The sequence below is a fragment of the Erinaceus europaeus genome, chromosome 7, assembly GCF_950295315.1.
Source record: "Erinaceus europaeus chromosome 7, mEriEur2.1, whole genome shotgun sequence".
NCBI lineage: Eukaryota > Metazoa > Chordata > Mammalia > Eulipotyphla > Erinaceidae > Erinaceus > Erinaceus europaeus.
The window spans coordinates 77374986-77389520 of NC_080168.1; the positions used below are offsets into that span (position 1 = coordinate 77374986).

The 14535-nt window shown below is 38.5% G+C and overlaps 1 protein-coding gene across 1 annotated transcript in view; it reads left to right on the forward strand.

Moving 5' to 3' along the window:
* The window catches only part of COG3 (component of oligomeric golgi complex 3), a 73620-nt gene that overhangs the window by 21927 nt on the left and 37158 nt on the right, over positions 1 to 14535 (forward strand). Inside the window, exons 9-13 of the mRNA XM_016187307.2 lie at positions 4821 to 4864; positions 6714 to 6840; positions 7459 to 7550; positions 9433 to 9572; positions 13529 to 13689. Of these exons, the coding sequence (XP_016042793.1) occupies positions 4821 to 4864; positions 6714 to 6840; positions 7459 to 7550; positions 9433 to 9572; positions 13529 to 13689 (564 nt within the window). The remainder of the gene's footprint in view (positions 1 to 4820; positions 4865 to 6713; positions 6841 to 7458; positions 7551 to 9432; positions 9573 to 13528; positions 13690 to 14535) is intronic.

Genomic DNA, 14535 nt, shown 5'->3' on the forward strand with positions numbered 1-14535 from the left:
TTATGGTGGTGTGGAGGATTGAACCTGGGACTTTGGAGCCATAGGCAGGAGAGTCTCTTTGCATAGCCATTATATTATCTACCATGCCCTATTTGTCTTTTTATTGAGTTTGGTGAGCTCTTTGTGTATTTTGGTTATCAATTCTCTGCTGACGTATGGCACATGAAGATTTTCTACCACTCCTTGGGGGAGGTCTCTTTATTATGGTGGTGCTTCGCTTTGCTCTGCCCAAGCTTTTCAGTTTGATTTAGTCCCATTGGTTTATTTTTGCTTTTGTTTTTCTTATAATTGGATTTCAATTGGTGAAGGTACTGCAAGAACATATGAAGAGAGTTCTGCCTATGATTTCCTCTAAGTACTTGATTTCTAGCCTGACGTCTAAATCTTTGCTCCATTAGGAGTTAACTTGTGCACGTGATGAAATTTGGTGGTCCAGTTTCATTGTTTTGCGAGATTCCACCCAATCTTCCCAATACCATTTGTTGAATAGACTCCTTTTTCCATGTGATATTATGGGCTCCCTTGCCAAAAATGAGTTGACTGTAGGTATAGGGGGAATAGTAGTTTTTTGAGATGTCAAATCAGATCGGATGGTGGTGCACCTCGTTAAGTGCTCACATTACCATGCGTGAAGACCCTGATTCCAGCGCACTCCCCACCTGCAGGGAGGACGCTTCAGGAGCAGTGAAGCAGGTTTTCAGGTTTCTGACTTTCTCCCTCTTATTATCTTTCCCCTCCTTTCTATTTCACTAGCTTACTTTCTCCCTCTTATTATCTTTCCCCTCCTTTCTATTTCACTAGCTTATATATATATATATATATATATATATATATATATAATAGGGACATTCAGAAGTAGTAGTAGGTATAGGTGTGACTTAGAAAAGAAGAGAAGCAATACCAAAGGAGATCATCTGGGACCACAACAAGGCAGAACTAGAATAACTTCAGGGACCCACCAAATCAACGGTGAGTGCAAATACCTGTGGCTTGTGGACAAAAGGAGCCATGGGAGAGATTAAGTGGCTGGTAACAGTCTGGCAGTTTACCAGTTGAGGCACCACCTCCATCTGTTTCACCAACAAAAAGACGGCTGAAGAGAGGAGAGGACTACCTTAAGACTCACCAAATGCAACTGTGAGTCTTCATTGCCACTGCGCTCAGAGGCTGGAGCAGCAGGGGGGAGGACCTGTGCTGACACCGGGTGACAGAGAACTAACCAGGAAACTCAGGAGAAGATCTACACCTTGGTGGCCTAGTGGTGGGGCTGTGTGGTGGGAGCCTTTCCATGTTCTCCTGATGAGAACATAGTGGTTGGTTGCCTCAGAACCTACAGACTATAAATGGGACTTTTTTAGAAACTCACAGGGCCCAGCAGTGCTCCTGGCTTGCAGAGAAGCTGAATTGAGCCTAGATCCTTGGGATGTGAGAGTCTCTTTGCATAACCACTGGATTATCTCTGCCCTACCCTCCTTTATCTCTTGGTCAGGAGTCAGTGATTAAGTGAAGAAGCCTACTTCTAGTTTAAAAGCCCTCAGGCTCCCATTGCCTACAGAGAAGAAAAAGCACAAAAGAGGCTTTTAAGCCACTGTGCTCCAACTCAGGGATTAAAATAATATTGAAGCAACTGTCAATTTCCACAACTATGAACCCTTTAATTACCTTACTTAGACACAAGTCAATCCAGGCAAGAGTGATCAGTAATTTGAAAAGTACTGAGAGAGGGACCACATAACATACTAGATAGAATGTTTAAACCAACAAGAAGATATACTGGAGAAATGAACCAGGACAAGAGTTAGCTAAAAGCCCCCCAAAGGTTGAACCAAAAAATAGTGAGGTCAACATCCAAACACTAGCTAAGGAAATAATCACAGGAGTGAGTAAAGAGTTTGAAAGAATTGTCATCAGAAATGCAAAACAACAAATGAGACTCTGGAAGAGAAAACTAATTATCTCAAGGTTATTAAAGAGCTGAAAGCTGAAATAGCTGAGCTGAGAACACAACTAGCTGAACAAGCTAAAACAGTATCAGAACAGGGTAACAAAATAGATACATTCTAGAAAACAGTAGGGGGGAGAGAGAATAGAATTAATGAGTCTGAAGACTGAAGTAGCAAGATTGATGACTAATTAGAGACAACTAAAAAGAGTAAGAGGGAGTCAGTGCAGCAGGTTAAGCGCACGTGGAACAAAGCAAGGACCTGCTTAAGGATCCTGGTTCGAGTAGCCTGCTCCCCACCTGCAGGGGAGTCACTTCACAGGTGGTGAAGCAGATCTGCAAGTGTAGCTTTCTCTCCTGCTCTCTGTCCTATCTAGCGAGGACATCAATAATAATAACAATAATAACTACAACAACAATAAAAGAACAGTAAGGGCAACAAAAGGGAAAATACATATAAAAAAAGATCTCAAAAAGAGATTAAGAGATACTGAAAACAACAACAGAGACCTATGGGATGACGTCTAAAGAAATATTATACACATTATTAGCTTCCCAGAAGAAGAAAGGGAGGGGAAGAAAGCATTCTTCAGGACATAATAGCTGAGAACTTCTCTAATCTAGACAACATAAAAGACATAAAGGTTCAAGAAGCCCAGAGGGTCCCAAATAGAATTAACACAGACTTAAAGACACTAAGACACATCATATTTAGTATGGAAAGGAATAAGGATAAAGAAAGGAACTTGAAGGCTGCAAGAGAAAAACAATGAGTCACCTACAGAGGAAAACCCATAAGATTAGCAGCAGACTTCTCCACAGACAACATAGGCCAGAAGAGAATGGCAAGATATCTATCAAGTACTCAATGAGAAAGTCTTTCAACCAAGACTGCTGTATCCTGCTAGACTGTCATTCAGACTAGATGGAGGCATAAAAACCTTCTCATGGGGGTCGGGCAGTGGCGCAGTGGGTTAAGCGCACGTGGCCCAAAGCGCAAGGACCAGTGTAAGGATCCCAGTTTGAGCCCCCGGCTCCCCACCTGCAGGGGAGTCGCTTCACGGGCAGTGAAGCAGGTCTGTAGGTGTCCCTCTCTGTCTTTCCCTCCTCTCTCCATTTCTCTCTGTCCTATCCAACAACGAACAACATCAACAATGGTAATAATAATAACCACAAAAGAGGCTACAAAAACAAGGGCAACAAAAGGGGGGGGGGGAAATGGCCTCCAGGAGCAGTGGATTCATGGTGCAGGCACTGAGCCCAGCAATAACCCTGGAGGAAAAAAAAAAAACCTCAGACAAGCAACATTTGAAAGAATCAACTATTACCAAGCTACAAGAATGGCATTAAAATATCTTCAGTCATATCAGTAAATGTCAGTGGCCTGACTTCACCTATTAAAAGGCACAGAGTAGGAGGATGGATCAGAAAACACAACCCAACAATATGCTGTCTACAGGAAACCCACCTAACTCAACTCAACAAGACAAACAGACTTAAAGTGAAAGCATAGAAAACTATCATACTAGCCAATGGCCTACAAAAAAGGGCAGGAATAGCTATTCTCATATCTGACGTGGTAGACTTTAAAATACATAAAATTAACTTAGATTCATAGTGAAAGACTGGTGTAAGGCATTTAAAGCCATGGAGTTAGGCGTCTGGGAGCTAGGTCATCTTATACGTGTGCAAAGCCTTGGGTTCAAGCTCTGGCACCGTATACAGCAACGTAGTATTAAGTGTACCTCCAGAGATGGTAGAGTAGAATTATGGTGGTTTAACACCGCCACCCCCAACCCCTGCAGAGCCAAGGCCCTTGTACTAGTATGACTTCACTGTTTCTGGGATTGCATTTCATTTCAGGCAGAGACAGATCAGGGAGTACCCTCCAGCAACATGGCACCAGCAAGGCACACATTCTACCTAGTGAACTTGTTGGTCTTCCTGTCTCTCCATCGAAAATGACAAGAATGGAAATAAAATGATCTGTAGTACCAAAATAACATTTAACATTTTTAGAAGACTTTCATTTTTTAAAAATATTCTCTTTTTGTTGCCCTTGTTGTTTTATTGTTATAGTTATTATAGTTGTCGTCATTGTTGGATAGGACAGAGAGAAATGAAGAGAGATGGGAAAGCAGAGGGGGGGAGAAAGACACCTGCAGACCTGCTTCACTGCCTGTGAAGCAACTTCCCTGCAGGTGGGGAGCCAGGGGCTCAAACTGGGATCCTTACACTGGTCCTTGTACTTTGCGCCACGTGCGCTTAACCCGCTGTGCTGCCACCCGACTCCCAAGACTTTCATTTTATAAGCACACAGTTACATGTTTCTTTAGACAAAACTAGAATTATACCATACATTCAGTTTTCTAATCTGTTTTTGAAAAATTAACAAACTATTTTCCAAATATTTATATCTGTCAGATATTGAGATCATTTATGGTTTTGTTTTTTGTATCTACAGATTTTGCAGCTAGAATTTGTGTTACTATTATAATCTAGAAAAAGTTTATAATAGGGGCTGGATGGTGGTGCACCGGGTTAAGAACACATAATAGGAGCACAAGGACTCGCGAAAAGATCCTGGTTTGAGCCCCCGGTTCCCCACCTACAGGGAGAACATTTCATAAGTGGTGAAACAAATCTGCAGGTGTCTTTTTCTCTCCTTCTCTATCTCCCCCTCCTCTTTGAATTTCTCTCTGTCCTATCCAATAAAAAATGGCTGCCAGGAGCATTGAATTTATAGTACCAAGCCCCATCAGTAACCCTGGAGACAAAAACAAAAAGAAAAAAATTATAATAAAAAAGGAAAAATTTATAATCATCAAAAGTTATAATAACCAAAACAGATTTTTGATGTTTATATTTCATTCTGCAGACACTTATTGAACAAATAGAACAACGATCTGAAAAAATGCCTGAGTAAGTATTCAAATTACTTTCCTTTGCAGTCCGTCCTTCACATATATTTTTCCCTCCTATTTATTCCTGTAATATCCTTCCTTCATATATTTTATGTATTTTTAAAAATATTTATTCCCTTTTGTTGCTCTTGTTTTATTGTTGTAGTTATTGTTGTTGTTGTCGTTAGATAGGTCAGAGAGAAATGGAGAGAGGAGGGGAAGACGGGGAGAGAAAGATAGACACCTGCAGACCTGCTTCACTGCCTGTGAAGCGACTCCCCTGCAGGTGGGGAGCCGGGGGCTTGAACCGGGATCCTTATGCTGGTCTTTGCAGTTTGTGCCACCTGCGCTTAATCCTCTGTGCAACTGCCCAACTCCCATATTTTATTTATTTATTTACTTATTAATTAATTTACTTACTTAATTTCATTGCTGGCACTTCGTTGATCCAGACCAGCCTTGTCTTTTTTTTTTTTTTTTTGCCTCCAGGGTTATTGCTGGGATTCAGTGCCTGCACCATGAATCCACTGTTGCTGGAGCCCATTTTTCCCATTTTGTTGCCCTTTTTGTTGTTGCCATTGCTGTTGTTGTTAGATAGGACAGAGAGAAATAGAGAGAGGAGGGGAAGACAGAAAGGGGGAGAGAAAGATAGATTGATACGTGCAGACCTGCTTCACCGCCTGTGAAGAGACCCTCCTGCAGGTGGGGAAGTGGGGGCTAGGACTGGAATCATTATACTGGCCCTTGCACTTCCTGCCATGTGCACTTAACCCACTGCACTACCACCTGCCCCCTCCCCCCTTTTAAGTGCTAGTCTACATTAACTCTCTAGTCCCCCAAACAATCCCTCCCTTCCTTTTTTTTTTTTTTTTTTTAATACTAGAGCACTGGGTAGGGGGGTGGCCTGGTGACCTAGTTGAGTGCACATGTTACAATGCAGTGCTGCAAGTGTCTGTCTCTATCTATCTCTACCTCTCCCTCCCTCTCAATTTCTATTTGTAGCCAATAAATAAAGTTAATAATAGTAAAAAAAAAAAAAAAAAAAAAAAAACTAGAGCACTGGTCACCTTTGGTTTATGGTGATGTCAGGGATTGATTGAATCTGTGACCTCAGAGTTTCATACATGAAAGTTGTTTGCATATGCATTATGCTGTCTCTTAGGCTCCAGACTAATTTTTTGAGATGGAGAAAGTCACAGGGAGAGGAAAAGACACCACAGCACTAAATCTTCCATTGGTTCAATTGTGGGTTATGTACATGACAAGCAGGCACCTTTCTAGGTGAGCTGTCTTGCTTACCCCTGAAGTACTATTTTCCCAAATCACTTATAACCTATTATTTTCATAGCAGTTACCTTGTATACCATGCAAGGTTTTATTAACATTCCTTTTACTTATTTTTTTTATTGATTGATTTTTTTCCCCCCAGAACACTGATCAGCTCTGGCTTAATTGTGGTGCTGGGGATTGAACCTGGGATTTAGGAGCCTCAGGCATGGGAATCTGCTATCCCCCCTCCTGAAAGTTGTTCCCCCCCCTTAACAAGCACAACTTATTTTGGGGACCAAAGTTATAAACCAGGGTATCTTTTTCCTGTAGCAGGATTTCTTTCTTGGGCAGATGTAAGAAGTCTACTCTTGGAAGATAAATTTTTTCTTAAAAATAAGTTGTACAATAACTATAAGGGCACAATAGTTATGCTTTGTTTTTTCCTCATCTACATAAAATATTTATAGTACTTAATATGGGCATATTGGAGGTGTCTATATTATTTTAGAGGTTTAGAGTCTGTCCTAGAATTTTAGGTCGTATTTAATTTGCCTGTTTGAAATAAAAATTATACTCCAGTGTCATTCACTTTTCATCAGATACCAACAACTGCTAAATGATATTCACCAATGTTACCTTGATCAGCGGGAACTCCTTTTGGCTCCAAGTATTACTTGTACTGTGTCAGAGTTGACCAGCCAGAATAACAGAGATCATTGTGCCTTGGTGAGTTTCTGTGTGCTTAGCTTTAATGCTAACCCTTCCTCTTAGCTATTTTGATATGCTAGAAGCTATACTAGGTTAAATTTTTATTCCATAATCTATAGATAAGTTTATTATAATTTTCTTTCAGTTATGACAAATAGTTTAGTGGTTACATTCAGCTTGGCAATGCATTCTCATCTCAATCTATATTTTGGGGTTTCAGTATCCACAGATGAATAATGTTTCTTGAAAGATGAAGCTTGGCTTTTTAAAATTTTTTTTTTTTTTTGCTACAGAAGTGCTTTTTTTTTTTTTTTCCTAGTATATTTTGTATATAATCTAGTATATTGTCTAGTATATTCTTACTATGGAAAAATATATACTGATTATTCTTTTAAATACCTCCTTTTTAACCTCCATAGTAGAAAAAACTTATTTTCATTATCACATTAAGAAAACAGAACATAAAAGAGGAAACACAAATCACGTTCTTACTGTGTTGAAAACAAACCATCTTTTGTTCCTTAAAATGTTTTGTGAATATCTGTGCATGATCTCTTTGCAAACAGAATTTTTACTTTATTGCACAGGTGCTGGATATTTGCATTTTTCATTGTAGATAGTGTGTGTTTCTTGCAGATTCGTAGTGGCTGTGCTTTTATGGTCCATGTATGTCAAGATGAACACCAACTTTACAATGAATTTTTCACAAAACCAACATCAAAATTAGAGTAAGTGTTACACAGAATCTAATTCTATACTATTATTATTATTACTGCTGTTTTGGCACCAGGGTTATTTCTGGGACTCAGTGCCTGGACTTTGACTCTACCACTCCTGATAGCCACGTTTTTCTCTTTTTTTCTTTGATAGAGGGTGAGAGACAGAGATATAGAGAGATATCTGCAACAGTACTCCTAAAGCTTCCCCTGTGCAGGTGGGGACCAGGGGCTTGAAGTTGGTCTTTGTACATGGTAACGTGCACTTTTTGCATGGTAACAGATATATCTCCATGCAGTCCCTCTAAACCTCCCCCATTTAAAAAAATATTTATATATCCTTTTAAAAAGAGAATGAAAATGAGAGGACTAGAATGTCATTCCAGCATATACAGTACTGGAGTTCAAACTTGGGGGGCGGGGGTGCTAAAAGGATGTACATCCTGCACTCTACCACTGAGCCATGTCTGCCATTGCAGATTTTAACTCTTGCTTTGAGATTTTGCCAGTGACTATGATGGATTATTTATATTACAGTAGTATTCAAAAATTAAATGAAGAATTCTGTAAATAGAATATTGTTGGGTGAGACAGTGGGTTATGTATTAATATTATAAAAATAAATATGCAATTTCCAGGCCAATGTGATTTCATATTGTTTATAATGGTATGGCGTAATAGTAAGATTTCTAGGAAACAAGACTATGTTTGGAGTCTAAATCCCTTTATTTTCACTAGGTGAAATAATTCTTTTTAGTTAAATATTTCTTTGTTCTCTTTTTCAAAGAAATTTATTTTTGGATAGAGATAGGAATTGAGAAGGAAGGGGTAGACAGGGAGGGAGAGAAGATCCCTTCAGTACTGTTTCACCATTTGTAAGCTTCCCTTTGGCAGGTTGGGACTGGGGGCTTGAACTTGAGTCCTTGAACACTATAACTTGTGCACTCAACTACATGCATCACTACCTGGTCTCTTCCTTGTTTCTTTTTCTTTATCTACTTTCCTTTTTCTCTCCCTTCCTTCCTTCTTTTCTTCTTTTCTTTTTCTTTCAATTTGTGAAAAATAGACTAAAGCTCTATATCAAACCAGGGCATGTAGGACATTTACTCGACTAATGAGCCACCTCGCTAAACACTCCAACAGTTTTTTCTTTTAACTGATGGAAGAGACTTAAAAACCCAGATGCTATTGAATATTGAATATCCCTTTAAATTTTTTTTTTAGATGTTCTATCAGATTCACATAATTTTTATCATATTGGGTACTTTGATTTTGCAAAGAGCACAGAGTTAGGATCTTTGTAATGGGTAAAAGATAAATATATCTTAAAGTTTTGATTGGGATTATCATTTTTGATGAGATGTTATATATGAAAAAGTTCTATTAACTATATGAAAAATACAGATAACCTAATTTTAAGTTTTCAGGTGTTTAAAATTGTTAAAATACTTCCTATATGTGAAAAGTGCTTTTGAGTTTTATTTTCCTGAATCTGTAAATATTCAAACATGTAGAAACGGGAATTTGTTGCCATTTGACTCTCAGGGATGTAGGACATAAAGGACAATTAATTTCATGAAAGGATTTTTAACTGATTTTGAAATCCTGTACAAAATTATTGCTGAAATGAATAAACATTGTAATAAGTTGAGATCTGGCTGTGGGCAGCTAATATAAATTGGCTGCTGGGGATTGTTTATTGATTCCAAATGCTTAATTCAAAGACTATTTACAAAGTTATTTTCGGCATGTCATGTTTTTTGATACAGTGCTTTCAAAAACTGTTTTTAGTATATTTGTTATTATTGGCTAGCAGAAAGAAATGCTGCATTTTAAACTGTTAGAAAATCCTGCAAATTCCTACTACTAACCATATCTTACATTTTCCCTTTAGTGAGCTTTTGGAGAAACTATGTGTGTCGCTATATGATGTCTTCAGACCACTGATTATTCATGTTATTCACTTAGAGACTCTATCAGAGCTTTGTGGAATCCTTAAAAATGAGGTGCTTGAAGATCATGTACAAAACAATGGTAATTGATTGATTAAATTTTTTAAAAATTATCTTTATTTATTGGATAGAGACAGTCAGAAATTGAGAGGGTAGGGGAGATAGGGGGAGAGAAGGAGAGACACCTGCAGCTCTGCTTCACCATTTGCAAAGCTTTCCTTCTGCAGGTGGGGACTGCAGGCTTGAACCTGGGTCCCTGTGCGCTCAACCAGGTGTGCCACCACCCGGTTCCAATTGATTTAGAAGTGAAATTTATGAAATTTTAAAATTATTATTTCTGCCTCAATGAATTTGTAAAATATCTCTTTCTCCCCATTTTCATTAATGTAATACTTTTGAAGCATGAGTTGATGTCTAGTGCTTTTTGAATCAAGATGTATCTTATTTTATGACTGACAAGCAAATTAAATACGGGATTTCACATTCCGATCAGAACTAGCAATACATTGGTTAGAGTTACTTCTCTTTCTAGCTTCTGAAATCTAGAGAGAACTGGCCATCTACTTCGTGGTAGACACTTTTAGTACATTGTTACCACAATTCATAAATGTATCTATCTATATGGTATGTTATTGATTAAAAACAATAATTCTTTTAGCTTGCACACATAGTAATCATCTTTTTTCAGTTAGAAATAAAAACATTTCTTCATTACCTGATTTGATTGTCACAGCCTAATTTTTCTGTGTACCTTTAAAAATCACTTTTCAAGTAATCATTTTACAGGTAGATATTACTACCCTTGCTTCTATTTTCCCTCACTTGGACTTTTCTTAGAAGATGCTATAGATTTGTTACTCTTTCAAGGCATCTTTTTATACTATAGTTTTTTCTGAAATGTATATTTTATCACATTTTAGTGCCCCTAAATTTAAGATAGAGATATTTATATGAATCTTTTAATTTATTTAACTTGATAGGATAGAGAGAAAGTGAGAGGGAAGGGGTATATAGAGAGATAGACACCTGCAGACCTGCTTCACTGTTTGTGAAGCTTTCCCCATATAGCTGGGTGGGGACTGGGGGCTTGAACCTGGTTCCTTGTACATTGTAATATATGCACTGGACCAGGTGTGCCACCACCTGGCCCCAATTTAAATGTTTTCTATGGTTTCTAGTACTTCCAGCTCCCTAACTTTTAGAAAGCTGGTACTGAGTTACTAATGTGCCTTCCCAATAATGGCATTTTAGAAATGAAGTACTATCTAAATCTTTTTATTTTATTTTTTCCTGTGTGTGTGTGTGTGTGTGTGTGTGTGTAAATATTAGCATGTCTTTTAACATGATTTGTAAGACGGGGATGATAAAACAATACACTGTCTTGGCTGTGTCTTAGGACTGGGCTGAAAATGAGATTCCATTTTTATTTTTTCTGTTGGGAATCCAAACCAAAGGCCTTATCCTTATGTTCCATGTGCTATAACCTGCAAGCCACATTCCTGACCAAAATGACTTGAAATCAACAAAGCACTTTTGAAATTTCAGTTATTCATATTAACAATAAAGATGATTTCACAGTCCAAGGAAGAAGCATAAGGCCAAATTTATTTACAAGTTTTAAAATTGAGGAAATTGGGGGCAGGGTGGTAGTGCAGCGGGTTAAGCGCACGTGGCATGAAGCACAAGGACTGGTGTAAGGATCCGAGTTCAAGCCCCCTGCTCCCCATCTGCAAGGGAGTCACTTCACAGGTGGTGAAGCAGGTCTGCAGATGTCTGTCTTCCTCTCCCCCTCTCTGTCTTCCCCTCTTCTCTCCATTTCTCTTTGTCCTATCCAACAACGACGACATCAATAACAACAACAATAATAAAAACAACATTAACAAAAGGGAAAATAAAAATAAATATGTATAAAAATTAAAAAACATTAAATAATAAAATGGAGGAAATTGTGAGGGCACTGACTCTTACTAAAATAGAATATAGCTATGGTCTCCAAAGCCAAAGTGGTTTCTCCTATTATTGGGAGACAGTGATATGTCTTCTTGTGTAAAAAAAAAAAAAAAAAAAAAAGTAGTTTTTTTTTTTTTTTTGTCTCCAGGCTTATTGCTGGGGCTTGGTGCATGCACCACTGGAGGCTGTTTTTTGTTTTTTTTTTCCGTTTGTTGCCCTTGTTGTTTTATCGTTGTAGTTATTATTATTTTTAAAAATTGTTTTATTTATTTTTTAATTGGGGAATTAATGTTTTACGTTCAACAGTAAGTACAATAGTTTGTACATGCATAACATTCCCCAGTTTCCCATATAACAATACAACCCCCACTAGGTCCTCTGAATCCTTCCTGGACTTGTATTCTCCCCACCCACCCACCCCAGAGTCTTTTACTTTGGTGCAATACACCAATTCCATTTCAGGTTCTACTTCTGTTTTCTTTTCTGATCTTGTTTTTCAACTTCGGCTTGAGAGTGAGATCATCCCATATTCATCCTTCTGTTTCTGACTTATTTCACTCAACATGATTTTTTCAAGGTCCATCCAAGATCGGCTGAAAACGGTGAAGTCACCATTTTTTACAGCTGAGTAGTATTCCATTGTGTATATAGACCACAACTTGCTCAGCCACTCATCTGTTGTTGGACACCTGGGTTGCTTCCAGGTTTTGGCTATTACAAATTGTGCTGCCAAGAACATATGTGTATACAGATCTTTTTGGATGGATATGTTGGGTTCCTTAGGATATATCCCCAGGAGAGGAATTGCAGGATCATAGGGTAGGTCCATTTCTAGCCTTCTGAGAGTTCTCCAGACTGTTCTCCACAGAGGTTGGACCAATTTACAATCCCACCAGCAGTGTAGGAGGATTCCTTTGACCCCACACCCTCTCCAGCATTTGCTGCTGTTACCTTTTCTGATGTATGACATTCTCACAGAAGTAAAGTGGTATCTCATTGTTGTCTTGATTTGCATTTCTCTGACAATCAGAGACTTGGAGCATTTTTTCATGTGTTTCTCGGTGTTGTTTTCTCTGGGCTGGCTTCACGGGCGGGTAACAGACGACCAGGGACTCATGGTTGAGCTGTAGGCAGTATCTCTTTATTCATGCAGGATGCAGCACAATCTATACCAAGCTAAGCTAAAACTAAACTACTACAATCAATCTTGTCCTTATAAATATACTAGCCCAGTAGGGTGGGAACAGGATGTGAAGCAGAGAGGGTGGAGAGAAAAGTGACTGGTGAAAATCAGGGTATGACAAAGAGAGGGGGCGGAGCAGGCAAGAATTCTATCACTGAACCACCAATGCCCTGGAGGGAGGGTGGTGCTTGTTAACAGTGGTTATGTAAATAGAATACAGTGTTATGTAAATAGAATGCAGGGGGGATTAAACCAAATGAAACAGAAGGGGTTTTTAAAGCATACCAACATCTCGGCCTTTTGGATCTCTTCTGTGGTGAATATTCTGTCCATGTCCTCCCCCCATTTTTGGATGGGGTTATTTGCTGTCTTGTAATAGTTTTCTATATATAAAATAATTGATATATTTTAAAATTTAATTAATTAATTTTGCCTCAGTCACTGGGGCTTGGTGCTAGCACTACGAATCCACTGCTTCTGCCGACTATTTTTCCCTTTTTAAAAAATTTTATTAGGTAGGACAGAGAAATTCAGAGATGAGGAAACAGAGAGGGAAAGAAAGACACCTACAGATCCTCTTCATCACTCATGAAGTGTTCCCCTTGCAGGTCAGGACTCGGGGAGGGAGGCTCAAACCATGCTTGTATCCTTTCACATAGTACTATATGCTCTTAACTGGGTGCGCCACTGCATGGCCCTGATTTTCTTAATTTAAAAAATGTATTTATTTATTTTATTTTAATGAGAATGAGATACAGAAAGACGGAGAAAGACCAGAGTACTGCTCAGATCTGGCTTATGGTGGTGCTGGGGATTGAGCCTGGGAACTTGTAGCCTCAGGCATGAAAATCTTCTGCAGAATCATTATGCTGTCTCCCCAGCCCATGATTGTATTTTTTTATTAGCTGAACAGCTGGGAGCATTTGCAGCTGGAGTAAAGCAGATGCTAGAAGATGTCCAAGAGCGGCTTGTCTACCGAACTCACATCTACATTCAGACAGACATCACAGGCTACAAACCAGCACCTGGGGACCTGGCATATCCTGATAAGCTGGTAATGATGGAGGTAGGCTCTCCTTAATCTCTTCCCCAATCCATACAACCTTTAGATGTTTCAAGTTTTAGTTTAAGCCAGAGAAAATGCGATTTTTTAAAATTCTCACTCTGCATGTAAATCAGGATAAAATTTGCCTTAAAACCATAAGAAAAAAACAAAATAATCGAAGAGAAATAATTTGTTAGATTGTCTTCAAGTTATCTATTTTTAAGTATTTTATTTATTTATTAATGAGAGGGGTAGGAAGAGAGAGAAAGAACCAGACATCACTCTGGCACGTGTTCTGTCAGGGATTGAACTTGAGACCTCATGCTTGAGAGTCCAACACCTCATCCACTGTGCCAACTCCCAGACCACTCAAGTAGTTGTATTCTATAAACATTCTATTCAGCTCTCTCCCCATTCCCAAGAAATATACATTCTCAGTTTCCACATTAAGTTGCTTCTTTCTGTGAATTGTCTTTTATTTATAAGTGGCCTAGAGGTTATTTTCATAACGTAAGAACTACTGTAGTTGATGGTGTTATATTTTCTTTTTATAAGGTTTTTATAACCTTGAAGATCATCTCTCACAACTAAACAGTAATTTTTAACTTATATTTTGAAGACTTGAGCTGTTATATCAATATTTCTTTTTTAAAAATTTCTTTACTGGGAGATTAATGTTTTACAGTTGATAGTAAAATACAATAGTTTGTACATGTGTAAGCATTTCTCAGTTTTCCACATAACGATATGCCCCCCACTAGGTCCTCCTCTGCCAGCACCTGAATCCTCTCCCCTCATATCAATATTTATGTCACATATATCTTCTTCTGTTTCTCTTTTCTCTCTCTTTCTTCCTCCCTCCCTCCC